This window comes from Spea bombifrons, chromosome 4 (genome assembly GCF_027358695.1).
Source record: "Spea bombifrons isolate aSpeBom1 chromosome 4, aSpeBom1.2.pri, whole genome shotgun sequence".
Lineage (NCBI taxonomy): Eukaryota > Metazoa > Chordata > Amphibia > Anura > Pelobatidae > Spea > Spea bombifrons.
This window is the reverse complement of record NC_071090.1, coordinates 1,296,129-1,313,167: the sequence shown is the minus strand read 5'-3', so window position 1 is coordinate 1,313,167 and position 17,039 is coordinate 1,296,129. Positions and strand designations below refer to the sequence as shown.

General features: G+C 47.1%; 1 protein-coding gene across 2 annotated transcripts; it reads right to left on the bottom strand.

Annotated features, from left to right (window-relative positions):
* Positions 1-1,763: 1,763 nt before the first annotated feature.
* Positions 1,764-15,091, bottom strand: BMAL2 (basic helix-loop-helix ARNT like 2). 2 transcript variants are annotated; one of them, XM_053465170.1, is made up of 16 exons: positions 14,987-15,091; positions 9,249-9,387; positions 9,098-9,136; positions 7,998-8,155; positions 7,502-7,578; positions 6,744-6,836; positions 6,284-6,401; positions 5,733-5,876; positions 5,388-5,628; positions 4,836-4,942; positions 4,152-4,302; positions 3,437-3,495; positions 3,077-3,185; positions 2,757-2,844; positions 2,394-2,502; positions 1,764-2,021 (listed from the first exon to the last, which is right to left on the bottom strand). In XM_053465170.1, the coding sequence occupies exons 1-16, from the start codon at positions 15,036-15,038 to the stop codon at positions 1,903-1,905; spliced, it is 1,803 nt and encodes a 600-aa protein (XP_053321145.1). In that variant the 5' UTR covers positions 15,039-15,091; the 3' UTR covers positions 1,764-1,902. The 2 variants fall into 2 exon arrangements, with proteins under 2 accessions (XP_053321145.1, XP_053321146.1); XM_053465171.1 differs by having other exon boundaries at positions 2,394-2,496.
* Between the last annotated feature and the right edge of the window lie 1,948 nt (positions 15,092-17,039).

The following is a 17,039-nucleotide window of genomic DNA, read 5'->3' as shown; positions in this document are numbered from 1 at the left end:
GGAATTTATGCTGCCCCCCCCCGGTTCCTCAGACAGGGGCGCCACCTGCTGGCCAAAACCAGTAACTGACACAAGACCCCGGTGACACATTGTTTCCTTACAGTGATTACTGGACTGCAACTCCCATGCCTCTCGGCCAGCTACAGGTTAAATATGTACATATAAATCAACAATGGTGATGAATGGGGGGGGGTCTTGTTTTAATGTTTAAAAAATACTTTGTTACTCTTCCTGGGGTCCTGAAATCCCAGAAATTCCAAGCAGCAAACGCCCACGGCAGATCCCGCCGTCTGAATATATGATATAATATATAATAATAAAATGATATAACATTCGGGGTGGAAAAACCCACCGGTAAAAGTGCAGGCTAGAAATGCAGCATCAAGAAACAACGGCTTCGAAGAACAAAAAGTTTAAACCCTGTGGCGCATGGAGAACGGCGGTGACGACGACGGAAACGCAGAACAAACGCGGCATTGTGCAAAATCTCAGGGGTAACAAGAAATGCATCTGGGGGGGGCGCAGTCGGGGGGGGGGAGATTTGGTAACTGAGAAAAAAGGACCGGTTACAAGAAAAACTACGGATATTAATCTCATACCTGCCAATAATCCCCCCCCCCGCATGTCCAGAAGGGTCAGGATTTGCCCCAGGTTCTAAGGGTTCTTACCTGTGTCTCGGGCTGAAGGGGCAGATTCTCCGTGTTTTTACCCCAGGCTCGAGGTGAAGGGGCAGATTCTCCGTGTTTTTACCTCAGGCTCGGGGTGAAGGGGCAGATTCTCAGGATCACACAAACCGGAGCCGACTCCTTCATATTCTCCACTGGAAATATTATATCAGGGGGTCCCGATTGGTGCTTTTCTCCCTGCTATATCACAGCTGGAATCGCTGCTTGAATACAGGTGACTCCATTCAGAATGTCCTGACCAGTCACGGTTTCAATTAAAGAGGGTTATTAAAAAAACCCGTATTCATCGATTTTGGTTTAGACCGGAGACAAAAAAGAGGCACGGCTGGGACTTCATTAAAAAAATGTAAAAAACGTAGTAAAATATAATTTTCTTTAAAAAATGCTCTTACGCAATTTTTTTTTACACAACAATCTACAGAAGTTTTGGCGCAGAAAGCGTAAAGTGCTAATAATTTTAAAAACGAACGCAGATATTTAACCCAAAAGAACTGCAAAAACAGCAACGAAAGCACAAAAACCCAACAAACAGAAACAGACAGACAGCTTAAAGCGGATCTCCCAACATTCTTTATCCCCGTATCAGATTACAATATATTTTCCATAAATATTCTGCTGTTTCCTCTTTTACCCCAGTTGTAGTTTTTGCCCCATAATATAAAGTTTTCAGGCAGCTGCATATCAGCCGTTTGTATGATTCTCGCTCTGTTATCTGACCCCCGATCTACTGAACCCCCCGACTCCTTATCATACTGCCTGTGGGGAGCAATAGAATGGCTCAGTCTTAATCACCCAGCCGGACTCTCTGACTAATGAAAGTCTATGGAGGAACGGACTTCATTAGCATCGCCATAAAGCGTCAGCTCAGTGTGGTGTTTGAGCCGGGAAAGTCACCCCAAATATCACATGACTGATAACACGACAGATTCAGATCTGCAGAGAATTATTGGGCTAAAATGAGATAAAACCAGGATTTTGTCTCCAAGCGACGTTACTGTAGGAGAAAAAAAAACCGTTTCCATGGAAATCCCCCTTTGAAAGAACTAAATATTGTTCAGAATTATTTTGGTGAAATAACCGTGACCCGGCTGGGGGTGGCGCCCGTGAGTTGATTGTCGAACGAGTAATAAAGGAGCAAATACATAAAAAACAAATGATGTCAGAGCGTTAGAAGATACAGTACGTCTGATTTTAAAGGCGCTTTCAGGCCGTCTCGCTAGAGCGTCCAGGAGATGCTGTTCAGATCCGCGTCGCCGAGACCTCCGTCCGCCTCAAAAAAATTCATGAGGTCGGCCATGGCCGTTTCGCTGTCAAAATCCAAAGTCGAGCCGTCGCCTAACGACACAAAATCACAAAAATACACTTTTTAAAAAAAGCAATTATAATAATTAATAAGTGGTGGAAGAACCTGCTAGAAAATGAAACGTAAGGGGGGGGTCTGTGGAGGGAAAAGTCAGAGAATTTCATAGAATTCTGGGAGAATTAAGTAATGTTACAGAATTATAGATATTTGTGCGACCAAGACACAAAAAGCTGTTATTGTGGGCAGAAAAAGGTGAAACAGGCTGAATTCCCAGAATCCGAGCGCCTGGATTATCTGCTGTTGGGTTGGGTGAGGATTTGGGGTCAGATCTTCCGGATTCTGGTAAAGGTTTGGCGTGTAACGTAGCAGACATTACAGACGGATAGGGGGGCTTCGCCACTTACTGAGAATTCCTTCAGGAATGGCGAACGGCGGGAGGATTTCATTGTGAGAAGCCGCGTCCAGCTTGTCGCTTCCCGATGGAGTCGATCGGACCGACTGCTCCTTCTGAACCTGAAAAAAAGATCAAAACCCAGAAGGCAAGAAATACACGACGTTAGGCGTCTCAGTTTAGCCTTTTTTGTATTTTTTTAAACCAAATGAGAGCTTCAAATAAATTAAATGAAACGAAATTATTATTTTCCAATTACGTTCTACCCATGACTCTGAGCGCTATAATCGCATCATCATCATCATCATCACATCCATCCCAAAGAAGCGGGGATTTCTGGGTAAAATCCGTTAGCCGCCGGGAGATATTCACTTACGCCGGCCGACGGGTTCTCCAGACTCGGAGGGGTTTTCCTTAAGAGTTCGCTGGGACTTAAGTTACCGTTGAACGGCGGGGATTGTATCCTGAAATACAGAAAATGTGCATTTTATTGACAGAAAACGTAGGTTTAACACTTTCTATACCTTCACCAACGAACACTGGAGAAGCCCAGGGACAGAGAGGGGTATTTAAAGGGGTAATACCCAGCGGACTATGAAAGGGGGTGACTACGCCTCGCTTTACATCCCCCGCATATCCCACAAATAATAAAATCACTGTAAAAACAGACATTACTGAGCTTAGCGCTCGAAGCACCTCTGTAAATCCAGAATTTGTTTGGCGATCTCTCTTCCTATATTTGCAGCACCTAGAACGGTTCCGCTAGCCATTCCAGGCACATCCAGAAAGGTACGCTTGGAAGCATCTAAATTAAATGAATATGAAATAAAATGGTTAATAATGTTTAAAGTGACTTAAAAAGGATTGAAATATTTTAAAATATGATATTTTATCGTTAAGGATCCTGATGCCCCATTTAAAAAACAAAACTCTCATCTTTACGCTCGTTTTTATGGCGAATCCAGATAGAAAAACTAAATCCTAGCGGTAACAATTACATTTTCTCATGTTAGAAATGACGCCCCGGGTGATTGCTTTTTATTTCGGGGATCGTACCTTCGGAGGAATGGGAGCTGTCGGGGAGAGACGCGGTTTCCAGAGATGAGCAGAGGCCCCTGCGGCAGGAAAAAAGGTGGAAAATACTGATTATAGATCAAAAATACAGAAAATATGTAGATCCCATTACTATTAGTTATTTACATAGCGCCGCCATATTCAGCAGCGCCGTACAATGGGATCAGTTAGCCACAACATGACCAAGCGGTGGAAACTCTACGGGATCAGAAATCATGGGGCCGTGATTATATATCATACAGAACACACATGTAGAAATACACGCACACGCTCCCCCAAGCTCCTCTTACACACGTACACCCAGTAACATACATATACACACACTTACATATGTACTTACACATACTGTAACACACTAACATACAGCCTGGCGCTCAGACTCAGCAGAGGAGACGCTTAGCGGTATGCCCGAGGGGGACAGGAGCGGGGGTCTCCTTTACACCAGCGTCTGTTCTTCCACAGGGTCACGGACCCCGGCGGGCGCTTCGGTTACTGAGTGCCGGGTGCCAAGCAGGAGGGCCCAGCCGGGCCGATACTGGGTTTGATACCTTTATGGCGGCCCTGATTGGCAGCGATGTCATCGGACACTCGACACATCACAGCTCTCGGCAGCGCACACGCGAGTGGCGAACGGCCGCCATATGCAATTTACCCCGCCGGTTACGGCTCTCGTGGTTTCTGAGACGTCGGGACTTACGAAACGACGGTGTTGACGGATACGATGTATTCAAGCTCCTTGGTCCACGGGTTTATGAAGCTGAACCACTGGCTCTTCAAGGTGATGAAAGATCCGTCTTTTGTCTTAAATTTGTAGGAATTCGTCACGATCTTCTCCTTGCTTTGAAGAACTGAAACCAGAAACACGCGGCGACAGATCAGGCGGAAACCTCGTGATTTTTATCCCGCTTCTGCCCTGATGATATCTGTAAAGTACCCCTATTTATTCTATATGTGGGCCGGTTGCATGATTTTAAATGGTTTAGCGCGTTTCCACATGTCCACGGCCATAAAAGACGTTTTTGAGAATGACATCATATTAATGAACCACAAAATTCCACCTATAAGAAGGCGGCTTTCATGTTATTGGGATCTCTTCCCTATTGTTATTTGTTGGTAAATAAAGGTCATTTGCTACAAATAAGTTGCTGGGGGGGGCAGAAAAGCGACCATTTAACTTTACAAGGGCGCAAATGAAACATGAAAGCCCGGAAAAGTACCAGACCCGAAGACAGCGCCAACTGCCACGCTCAGACTGGGGTAAAGCAGCTGAGAGATACCCCCGGCCACCCACGCCTCTCGTACAAAAGATGCCCCTGGCATGGGATATCCGAACGCTTTATCCCAGATAAACTACCATCCCCGACCTGATGGGGGCGCTCACCGGTTTTATGCTGATCGGTTAGATGGTCCTGATCATCCTGATGGAAATATTCGTAGCAAGACGTTCCGAGAAGCTCCTGGGGCAGGTAACCCAGAATGGCGGTGGCTCTGGAGGAGTAAGAGGGGAGTTTATATTCAACGATTCTATCACCGGCAAGAGAGCTTCAGAAACAAGCGTTGGATTTGCTTACGACGCGCAGGTATCGTTTTTCACAGAAGTCGCCTTTCCTGCAGCTCTGTTTTCTCTCTTGCCTCTTCTTGTTTTTCTGTCTTCTTTCTTCGTCTGCTTCTTTCAGATATCCACTCTGTTATCCTGGGCTCCCGGAGCACTTCCGGAAGAGGAGCGGGGGAGAGCTGGCCCGTGTGGCTCCGCCTCTTTTGGCTGAAGTGCTCCGGGAGAGCCAGTTAACGGAGCGGATAGTGGGGAGAAGCGGATGAAGAAAGAAGAACAAGAAGAGGCAAGAGATGTTTTTTGTCCGAAACATTTTTTTGGGCGTTCTTCTGGAATTAACATTTTTAGTATAGATTTACAGAGAATGAGCCCAATCCTTACCGCTGATCCACGTACACGAATTTCCCGTCCATGGTGTAGCGGGTGACAAACTCCGTGGGCTTCACCGTGAATTCGGATTTGCACTGCGGCAGGACGTAGGGGTGCAGCCGGCCGACGGCGACCAGGCAGCTGACCGTGTGAGACTCCCGGTCCCTCTCGCATTCTTCTTTCAATCCGACCTCGCTGGACAGGCAGTTTCTCAGGTAGCCGGTGCAGTGGATCGTACAATAGCGCCTGTGATCTGCGGGGGAGACGGAGACAGGGTAACCCCCAAAAAACTACGCAAGGACGAATAAATGTCATTTAATGTAACGCACAGAATCATTTCTTGTTCTAAAGATTGACCTTTTTTCTTTGCGTTGTGCAAGAAGTTCTTATCCTCCTTGCTAGAGGTTCGTCCGACCTTCATGCGGCAGAAGAAAGAGCGCCTGGATCCACAGTGCAGGCGAGGGGGTCCGGCTTGAAAGTGCGCATGAACCTGCAAACCAGCTATCAAAAGGGGGGGGGGTTATAAGAGCGCGTCGGTCCCAAAGCCTGCGCTTAGAGTTATATATATGATACAAAGACAAAAATATTTAAAATATTCCAGCATTTCCCTTTAAAAAGTGACTGAGAAATGGGAAATTCATATTTATTATTATATGTATTGTTATTTAATAATCTTAGACTCTTAATTTCATATTAATTGTTAAAAAAATAATAATAATAATAATAATAATAATAAATAGTAATAAATTTATATATATATATAAAAAATATAAAAAAAAACAAAAGGAACAATTCAATGTAAAGGTTCGCGTGAGCGTCTGCGATGATTGCCAGCGCAGCAGCAGGGAGGCGGGGAGTAAGGACTGCGGACCTGCGCAGCAGCGGGGTTTATTACGCTGCTCGCTTACTTTTGGCATCGATGAGTTTCTCCCTGGGGGTCACATCAGAGGACGACAGCTGCTCCTTGACTTTGGCAACGTCTTTGGGGTGCAGGTAATCGAACAAGCTCTGTCCGACGAGGTCCTCCTGGAAGGAGAGCAAAGAGCGGGAGACGTGTAAGCGGCGGGGTAACATCTCTACGGACCTAGCTCTCTAGGGGCTTCTATATCAGTCTCCTCAACCTCCTAATTGTAAGACTGTAAGCTCCTAGGACAAGGACGCTTTTCTCCCTCTGGTTATCATTCATTTTAATGTTATCTGCCCCGGGTTCCGGGTTTATCATAGTAGGTGGAACGTCCCCAAATCTATAATTCTGTCTGCTTTCCAGTTCCAAAATTCCCAAACTGGTGACCAGCTGAGTTTGTATACTGGAGTCAGAACGGGTCGCGCGTCTCCCGGGGATCACAAAGCGTCTCGGGAGTCTCGCACCTGGCTGTACTTTAGCGTCTTGGAGACGGATTCGGACACAAACAGGATCTTTCCTCTGTCGCACCCGACCACAAAGAGGAAGCCGTCGGCCGCCTGTAAAACACAAACCGCTTATTAAACTGCGATATAATCACAATAAAGAGAGAGCGCCGGGCGAAAGGAAATTAAAGGGACTCCGTGGTGTTCACTGAGCATCCCGGACGTTTAATCGAGACAGTTACTAGGCAACAAGCTTATTAAAGCAAATACAGTGTATCCGTGCTTTATAACGGAAGTATCTGATTGGGTAGCTGTTTTATGCGTCTTTATATATACACGGCTATCAGGGTCTCCACCGCTCCAAGGAGATGGAGTAATAGAAAATACAGCAGGAACCTTAAACTGCGTGACATTGTCCCCCTGTGGAAAGGGGGAAGCAGTTTTTGGTTGCACTCGCTCATTTGAGGCACTTCCATAGAATAGCGCTGCGGGATATGATGGCGATATATAAATCAATAATAATAATAATACCTTGTGGAGAGACAAACAAGATGATAAAGCCCTGATGGGGGTAATAGGCCCATGTGACACCCCCAGGCAGGGTAACGGGGCCCTTACCTCCGTGTATTAAGTCTAATGTGGGACTCCAAGAAGAAACATGGGTAAAAAGATCATTATTTCTAGTAGAGAACCAAAAAGAAGGTGAATTCAGAGAGAAATGGTTTGGTGGGTAAATCAGATTTGCCCCAGAAGGGGTAAATAAAGGAGGAATTACTAACCCTGAGGATCAAGCGGCGGAGCTCGTCGTGCTGTAAGAACGAGGGTTTATAACTTTCGTCCGTAAAGCTGCCGGAACCTGTAAACAGATCAGGGGGACGGTTACTGCAAAGGAAGAAGAAAGATGACTTTAATCTGGGTCAAAAACGAGAAGTTCTGGTGCAGCCGTAAAAGCGAAGCAAACAGTAGGAGCGGCCCTTAGGTTGCTATGGTGATTGCTCCTCTTTCATCGGTTTGCACCAGTGTTGCTCTCTGTACACGACCCCCACAAGGTGTCCGAGCTCAGGGGCATTTCCCCGACACCCTGCGCAGCCTTCATAACAGGACTTGGATTGGATCAGCCAGCAGAAGAGCCATCAGGAGTCCAACATGGCGGAGACTCCGTCCTCCACGGGGCAAACGGGCGACTCTCAGGGGCCCAAGTGCCCTATGGGGTCAAAGTCTCTTATTTTCACTCAATGGTCGTTCTTTGAGCCCGCTGTCAGTGGAATCCTTTACCCCTTAGTGACTTTAGGTGCTGCACGGCCATCCGTAGGACGGTCAGTTTGTCCAGCTTGCGGGGCGCGGGGTCGCACTGCGGGATCATGGCCGACAGCTCCTCGATCAGCGTGTTCATCTTATCCCTGCGCCGCTTCTCCGTCTGACTGTGCGCCTCCCTGCGGGAAACCGACCAAAGACAATGGGGTAACCATGGAAACGCAGCTTAGAACCCGGGTTCTGAGACAAACCCAACATGTCTGTTAACCCTTAAAAATCCCCGACACCGAAATATTACAGAACGCGGGATCCAGCGGCACCTATTATCTAAATATTGTTGCAGAGTGGGGATTGGCTGCGCTACATGGTGTATAAACTGACTGGGGATTGGCTGTAACACATGGTGTATAAACTGGGCGGGATTGGCTGTAACACATGGTGTATAAGCTGAATAGGGATTGGCTGTAACACATGGTGTATAAACTGGGCGGGATTGGCTGTAACACATGGTGTATAAGCTGAATAGGGATTGGCTGTTACACATGGTGTATAAACTGAGTGGGGATTGGCTGTAACACATGGTGTATAAACTGAGTAGGGATTGGCTGTTACACATGGTGTATAAACTGAGTGGGGATTGGCTGTAACACATGGTGTATAAACTGAGTGGGGATTGGCTGTAACACATGGTGTATAAACTGAGTGGGGATTGGCTGTAACACATGGTGTATAAACTGAGTGGGGATTGGCTGTAACACATGGTGTATAAACTGAGTGGGGATTGGCTGTTACACATGGTGTATAAACTGGGCGGGGATTGGCTGTAACACATGGTGTATAAGCTGAGTGGGGATTGGCTGTAACACATGGCGTATAAACTGAGTGGGGATTGGCTGTAACACATGGTGTATAAACTGAGTAGGGATTGGCTGTAACACATGGTGTATAAACTGAGTGGGGATTGGCTGTAACACATGGTGTATAAGCTGAGTGGGGATTGGCTGTAACACATGGTGTATAAGCTGAGTGGGGATTGGCTGTAACACATGGTGTATAAACTGAGTGCGGATTGGCTGTAACACATGGCGTATGACCCAACTGGCTGCACCGAGGGTGTTTACCTGCCGTGGCCGTCGTTACTTTCTGTGCTCTCTATGACTCTGTTTTGGAGGGAAAGAAAAACGCGTTAACGGTAAAATATGAGCCAATCACGTAAGAAGCGAGATGGCGATCGACGCGCCGCCTTCCACCTGCCCCGTTTACCCGACTTACTGGCTGTCGGATTCACTTATTGAGCGTTTTCGGGAGAACTCCGTCCCGGGGGGCTGGAAGGCGCTGACCATGGAGCCCGGTTTAGGTCCCAGGATGCTGGACACGGCGAGGCACTCACTGGGTTCCATCATCAGGGTATCTGTGGTGGGGAGGGGGGCAAGAGCAGTGAGGAGGAGACACCCCGCCGACCCCAACCCAAACCTGCCGGAATCAGGAAGGGGGCAACAAACTGCCTCGTTAGACTGCGATGACCCAAAATTACAAGAGGCCAGAGAAGGGCACTTTGGTTTTGAGGGGTGTGGTTAGAGGCGTGATGGGGCGGGGTTATTTGTGTAACTGGGCGGGGCATTTAGAAGAAGAATAATGGGGTTTATTTACCCCGTTTAATGTATAAAGCCCTTCCCTGCTGTTTCTATACACATTATCGGGGTTTTTAGGGCCGTAGAACCCTGCGATCCCCTCATACCCAGCAAACATTCTGACCTCCTAAAAAAGAGGGGCATCAGGGGAGAAAGGGGTGCATTTGGGGTCCAAAGAGGGACTGGCCAAACTCAACAGGGACAATTAGCAAGTATGGGTACAGAAGAGATAGGCTGCTTGAATGAAACACTAAATGGGGGCGCTGTGGCCCCTGGGAGGGCGGCCCCCATGTGGGTGTCAGAGGGTGAGGCTGCAGAGCCGGCTCACAACAGACTCGTCAGAAAATAACCGGCCAAACTGGGGGGGAGACCGCCGCCGGCGCAAAGAAATTCAATATTTAATGCGGGAATTAAATATTTCACAGGAGCCGTGCAGTTTTCATACAGGATTTCTTTTTCCCCCTCTTTATTTCCCTGTAATCTGTATAAAGAAGTCTCTCCGCCGCCGTCTTACTGGAACCAGTTTAAAACCCGCGTCACGCTGAATGAAACTATTTACATACCGGTTTAGCCCGGCACTCACACCAGAATAACCTGCGCTTCGTCACTTTCCTTCTATGATAATTGAGGTTTATTCCTCCTCTGGCCTCGGCTGACCTTGGTGTGAGCCGGCGGTGACGCGCGGGGGCATCAGCAGCCTGCGTGACGTCTCTGGGGTAATTAAACCTTTAATGAGACAATTCTAACCAATCTGACCTGATTCACCAGAACTGCAATAACTCCAATATCAGGCATTTTATCCTCTATACATTACACAGGGCCGGTCACTGATTTAACTACACATAATACAGGGCCGGTCACTGATTTAACTACACATTACACAGGGCATGTCACCGATTTAACTATACATTACACAGGGCATGTCACCGATTTAACTATACATTACACAGGGCATGTCACTGATTTATCTATACATTATACAGGGCATGTCACTGATTTATCTATACATTACACAGGGCATGCCACTGGTTTATCTATACATTATACAGGGCATGTCACTGATTTATCTATACATTATACAGGGGGCCGGTCACTGATTTATCTATACATTATACAGGGCATGTCACTGATTTATCTATACATTACACAGGGCATGCCACTGGTTTATCTATACATTATACAGGGCATGTCACTGATTTAACTATACATTACACAGGGCATGTCACCGATTTAACTATACATTATACAGGGCATGTCACTGATTTAACTACACATTACACAGGGCATGCCACTGGTTTATCTATACATTATACAGGGCATGTCACTGATTTATCTATACATTATACAGGGCCTAATTATGCCCTGCTATATCCGGGGGAAGCCTTTCTCGTCTTGAGGATTGTGAGAGTCGGAGCTTTTGCTGCAGTGGCCTGGTAATTATAGGGTTAAACTCTCGCTATTGTGTAATCAGCGCCGGATTGGCTGGGAGTATTTTGATATTTAAATCATGGGATAATTATACGGCGCGGGATTCAGGAAAATCCGCATCGACGAGCACCCCGGACCGCGGTGACGCATGCAGAGCCCGGGGCCAAGGAGGGACAGGGGGGCCGAGCGATAACTCAGCGCCAGCGAGAAACTGCATAAGGAAATAAATCGGGGTAAAGAAATTCCTTCCTCCGCTTGTCTGCCGCTCCAGACCCACTAACCTAAATCTCTCTAAAGAAACCAGAGCGGGATTAAAAGGCAGCTCTGAAAGGAAACGAGAGCGATGTCCGCCCCGCTGAGCGGCAACCAATCAGCAATCACCTTAACAGCGAGGACGGAAGAACCACTCCGGGGGGAGACAGAGCGGAGGGTCTTACATCCCTTCCAGTAACCGGCCGCGCCGTCCGATCCGGTACCAGCCCCGGAGTACAGACTCAAACCTAAATCAGTCGTTGGTCTCGTCAGGAGCCATACGTCTATCCCATGCATGTTTAATCCCTCACTGTATTACCCTCTACCACTTCTGCCGGGGGGCTGTGCCACTCATCTACCACCCTGTCAGTAAAGTAAAACTTCCTTCCGTTCCATCTCAGTCTCCGCTCTCTTGTTGTAATTTTTCTCCTCCTTTAAAATAAATTCCCTCCTGTCCTTTGTTAAATCTCTTACATGTTTCTCTCCTATCCCCTCATCGCTCTCTCTCTCTCTCTCTTTCTCTCTCCGTCTCTCTCTCATTCCCTCTCTTTTCTCTCCAGGGTTCAGAGGATTCTCTTGCTTGTGGTTATAATGTTTCCACGTTAGATTTTTGGCCATCACGCGTGTATCTTCAGATCGCTGGCGTGTCATCAGAAGCGTGACTCGACTAGTCAACACGCGATGAACAATCGCTCTGCGATCCCTTCCCGGCACGTTTCATCTGTGTCATCCCTCAGCCAATCCGCCCAGCCCAAAAAACCGCACGGCCGGGTTAAACTATGCATTATACAGGGCCAGCTCAGCCTCAGAGGAGAAACGCGTCGGGGCCGACCCGGTATAATGCAGAGTGAATAAAGCTACATGAGTAGGACACGGCCCACGGGGGGTCTAACAAGAACCCATGCGCGGGACGCGCTTTCAATCCTTTCGTAAGGGAGCGCTTTCAGGCAGCCAATCAGTGGCGAGAATCGGCCAATCACGGAGGAGAAGGCGGTGCTTTATTTTACTTTCTTTAACTTTTAAAGAATTTATATAAAAGGAGTCAAAGTACATTTATAGGCATTCCTTTTTTATGAGGTGGGGGGGGCATTAAACTGTCCCTTTAACTCCGGCGTTAAAGAGTTAATGGTGAGCAGCTGCGGGAAGGGGCATCTTTATAAAACAGCAGCGATGGGGCAAAATCGGAATCCGGAGCAGTCGCCATGGAAACCGGTCTGAATAACTGCTCCAAACCCAGCTGTCAGCGCTGCGGCACACCATCTGCCAACTGGCCGCCGGCAAAGCATTTCCCAACCGGCTGGGGCAAAGTAAGGACACCGGGTCTGACTTCACCTGGGCGTTCACCCCTCTGCCCTGGCACCGGGAGCGCATACACGGCTGGGGCTTTTGTGTAACAGCCACCAAGCGTATTAACCCTTTTATTAACCCTTTCAAAACACAAACTAAACGGTTGTCACAAGGAACCAAATATAAAACAACAAAGACGTTCACACGGTGCCGGGTACACCCTCAGCGCTCGGAAGCCCCTCTAAATACCCCAAAAGGGCTGCAGGAGCGAGCGTCTTTAATCCGGCAAACAAAGAGTTAAGGAGCGCTTTAGCGTTATGAATAGGGAAGGGAAATTTAAAATAAGATTGTCATACACTCGAAGGGTTAAGGGGGTTTACTATAACTCGGAACTTTCCAGAAAAGCGGGAAAAAAGTTTGTGAATGGTTTGTCGTCCAATAATACGGGGATAAAAGAGGGATTTTTAGGTCTTCTCAGCAATCCGCGGAGGATAAACAGACGCCGGAGATAATCTCCGCAGATTACGTAAATAGTTAAAGGGACCTAAAAAGTGCCATTTAAGCGGAATGAAAGAAAATAAATCAATGTGGATCATCAGGCACATAAAAAGTTACCCCCCCCGCGACGAGAGGCTTTTATTGCCCTTATACCCCGAATGTAAAGCGCTCAGGGGTATCGGTGCCCCAGAAAGGTGGCGTTAATGCCGGAGGTGTCAGGACAGGTATACCCGCTATCAGTTTATACTCCTTCTAGATTGTAAGCTCTTTGACCAGGACTCTCCCTACCTGTCTTGTTTGCTGACTGTATAAAAATAACATTAACGAAACCTACCGGAAACCAGCCGAACCCAGACCAGGCAGCCCTAAAACGCTCAAAAGTATACAGTTTTCTCAGAATAAATTTTAAAAAAAACTGCCTAGAAAAAATGTAATTTCCTGTAGTTATATATTAAAAAACTCAAATTCATATAATTCACGTCTGAGCCGATGACGTCAAACAGGAAAATGTCTCGGGGCAAAAAGCTTTACATTAAAGGCAGCGTCTCTGCTAATAAATATAAATATTATATGAAAAAATAATAATTAATACATTAAATAAACATTACAAAAATAATAAATAATTCAAAAATAATTATTAAAAAATACCAAAAATAATGATAATATTAAAACACACAACGCTCATGCCTCTGTGATGAATGCGCAGTTTTTGACTTAAAATCAGCTTATTTATATTAAAACGGTCACCAACGGGGACAGATGGGTTCGCACTAATTCCGACGGTCGTTAAAGAGTCAACTGTGGAAAGATTTCCCAAGTAACAATTTTTGTTGCTTAGAATTTCTATATAGAAAAAAATGTAAAGATATATAAATAAAAAAATAAACAAAACAAATCTATAAAATCTACGTTTTTTTCTCCCCTCAGTGAGACAGACGCAGGTATCGCGGAGACCCCCGCAGCTTCTGTGTCTGTTGGCGGCCGGCAGTGACAATGCGCAGTTGTTATGAAATTGCTGCCTTTGTGACGTCCCCCGGGGGGCCGCGGTGATGATGACGATGGAGGCCGGGGGGATTCGCAGACAGTGGCGTCCAGCTGAGGAAATGCCCCCGATACATGTTAAGTAAACGTGTTACGATCCGACCGGGGAACGGCAGCATTTACCTGAACGCTCTGGGTAGGCAGTATATAGAGAACATATAGAGCGGCAGGGGTATATAGAGAACATATAGACAGCGGCAGGCAGTATATAGAGAACATATAGACAGCGGCAGGCAGTATATAGAGAACATACAGACATCGGCGGGGGGGTATATACAGAACATACAGAGAGCAGCAGGCAGTATATAGAGAACATATAGAGCGGCGGGGGTATATACAGAACATACAGAGAGCAGCAGGCAGTATATAGAGAACATATAGAGAGCGGTGGACAGTATATAGAGAACATACAGAGAGCGGCGGGGGGTATATAGAGAACATATAGAGAGCGGCGGGCGGTATATAGAGAACATACAGAGAGCGGTGAACAGTATATAGAGAACATACAGAGAGCGGCGGGGGTATATAGAGAACATACAGAGAGCGGCGGGGGAATATAGAGAACACAGAGAGTGGTGGACAGTATATAGAGAACATACAGAGAGCGGCGGGGTTATATACAGAACATACAGACGGGGGTATATAGAGAACATACAGAGAGGGGCGGGGGGTATATACAGAACATATAGACAGCAGGGGGGTATATACAGAACATATAGACAGCAGGGGGGGTATATAGAGAACATACAGAGAGCGGCGGGCGGTATAAGGACAGTTTATACCCCAGGGAGGGCAGACTATCTGACAGGGGAATTCTGCCCCCAAGTGAGGGACCCCGGCCGGCGGGGCAGTATTGGGGGGGAAATCACTTACCCGGCAGCGGCCCCTCCCCTCCGCCGGCAGACATGGCGGGCCGGGCACACATGGCACAGAGCAGCCGGGACACCGGAGCCGGCACTGGAGACTGGCAGCTCGGGCACTGCCCCGCCCCTTCCCAACCACGCCCCCGGATCGACCTCCACTGGCTGGCCACACACTTCACGCGAGAGCACGGGGGGCGGGGCAGGAAGGTCACCATGGGAACCGGAATGCTTAAAGCCTGGGAAGCCTCAAAACAGGAGCTGGGGAGTATATAGCTGCTAAATGTCCCTATTTTAGTAGGGTCAGTCATTCTTTGTGTCCCAAACCCCCGTGACCCTCCTTCGTCCCCTGGTGCCCTCTTTCCTCCCGTGCCCTTCTGATAGCTCCCGATACACCTCTTCCTTCTCTGTGCCCCCCTCTCCTCCCCATAGCCCTCTTATCTCTCTTGTGCCGTTCTTGCATCCCCCGATGCCCCTCTCTCCGCCCCTGGTACCCCTCTACCCCCCCCCCGATGCCCCTCTTGTCTAGGAGGGCAGAATGTTTGCTGGGTAGGGGGGTATCACAGGGTTCTACGGCCCTAAAGCCCCTTTAATGTGTATAGAAACAGCAGGAAACGGCTTTATAAATTAAACGGGGTAAATAAACCCCATTATTCTTCTAAATACCCCACTTTACAAACGGCTCTGCCCAGCCAAGCCTTTAACCACACCCCCAAATGCAACAACGTGGCAGGGGGCAGCTTAGAGCCGGCATGAGACAACGGCACGCGTGATCTTAACATGCAATGGGGGGCCACCACATATACAGCTTAGGGGCCCCAACCATCAGGCGGCTGGAAGAGATGCCCAAGAATGCACCCGGGGGTTAATAAAACACAAAAAACGGGAATTTTTTAATAAACAATTTTAATGCTTAACAAAAAAAAAAATGTACATTAAAACCCGAGAGGCGGTGAGGTTTCTGGGCAGAGGCTTCGGCGAACTGATTGGCAGAATCATCCCAGTCTGTCTCATACCGACAACAATCCCGGGGCCCCTGAAAGATCTGCGAAGGGCCCCTCCTCGTGTATGCCGCTCAGGATATATATTATGGAGCAAATAAACAGAGTGCTGCTCAAACTACGAGCCTGTGCTACGTTGGCACCTTGGGCATGCGCGACAATAATAATATCAAATATAGACGCCATTAATCAGGAGATTAAGGCGAGTTTCGTGGGGCCCCCTTCTGTGCCGAGACCCCTGGGGGGCCCCGGCCGCTCAGAGACGTTCTTATGCTTAATGAACCGTTTCCCAAACTGCTGTTATTACCGTTTATGGATTTATGAGAAACGGCTTATGTATTAAATAAAAGGTTTTCTTAAATTTATTGCACCGGGACGTGAATCGTTAAGGCAGCGCATCCTTCGTTTTCACTGTGAGGAAGTTTTACTTTACTGAGAGGGTGGTAGATAAGTGGAGCAGCCTCCCAGCAGAAGCAGTAGCGGGTAATACAGCGAGGGGATTAAACACGCATGGGATAGGCATACGGCTCCTGAATCTAAGACGAGACCAACGGCTGATTAAGGTTGGCGCCTTTAGGAAATTGCTACTTGATTAGAATAATAGACAGAAAAAGACCCAAAAATTTAATTTATATAGGATGCCCTTTACCAAAATATATATAAATTAAATTAAAAAACACATTTATTCTGCACATCTTCATTTTCCGTGATTCCTCCCCGATTAAGATCAGAGCCGTTGTCAGATCCAATTTGGTAACAATTATAAATTTCTGATTTTATACATCCTGCGATACAGCGCTGCGCAATATGATGGCGATATAAAAAAAATCAATAAATAATAATATCTCAGCTCAAAGCAAACCTACCCTTTATTTATAAATCCGATTGGCAGACGAAGGCGTCCGGGCTGAGGAGCTGGAAACCGGCCACAAAGCCAATTTAAAAAATATATAATAATAACAACAACAATAACCCTCGAGAAAACAGAAAATAAATAATAAAAATGTAAAATATTTACAGTTTAAAAAAAAAGTAACAAAAAAAAGTTATCCAGAGCTTCCGCCT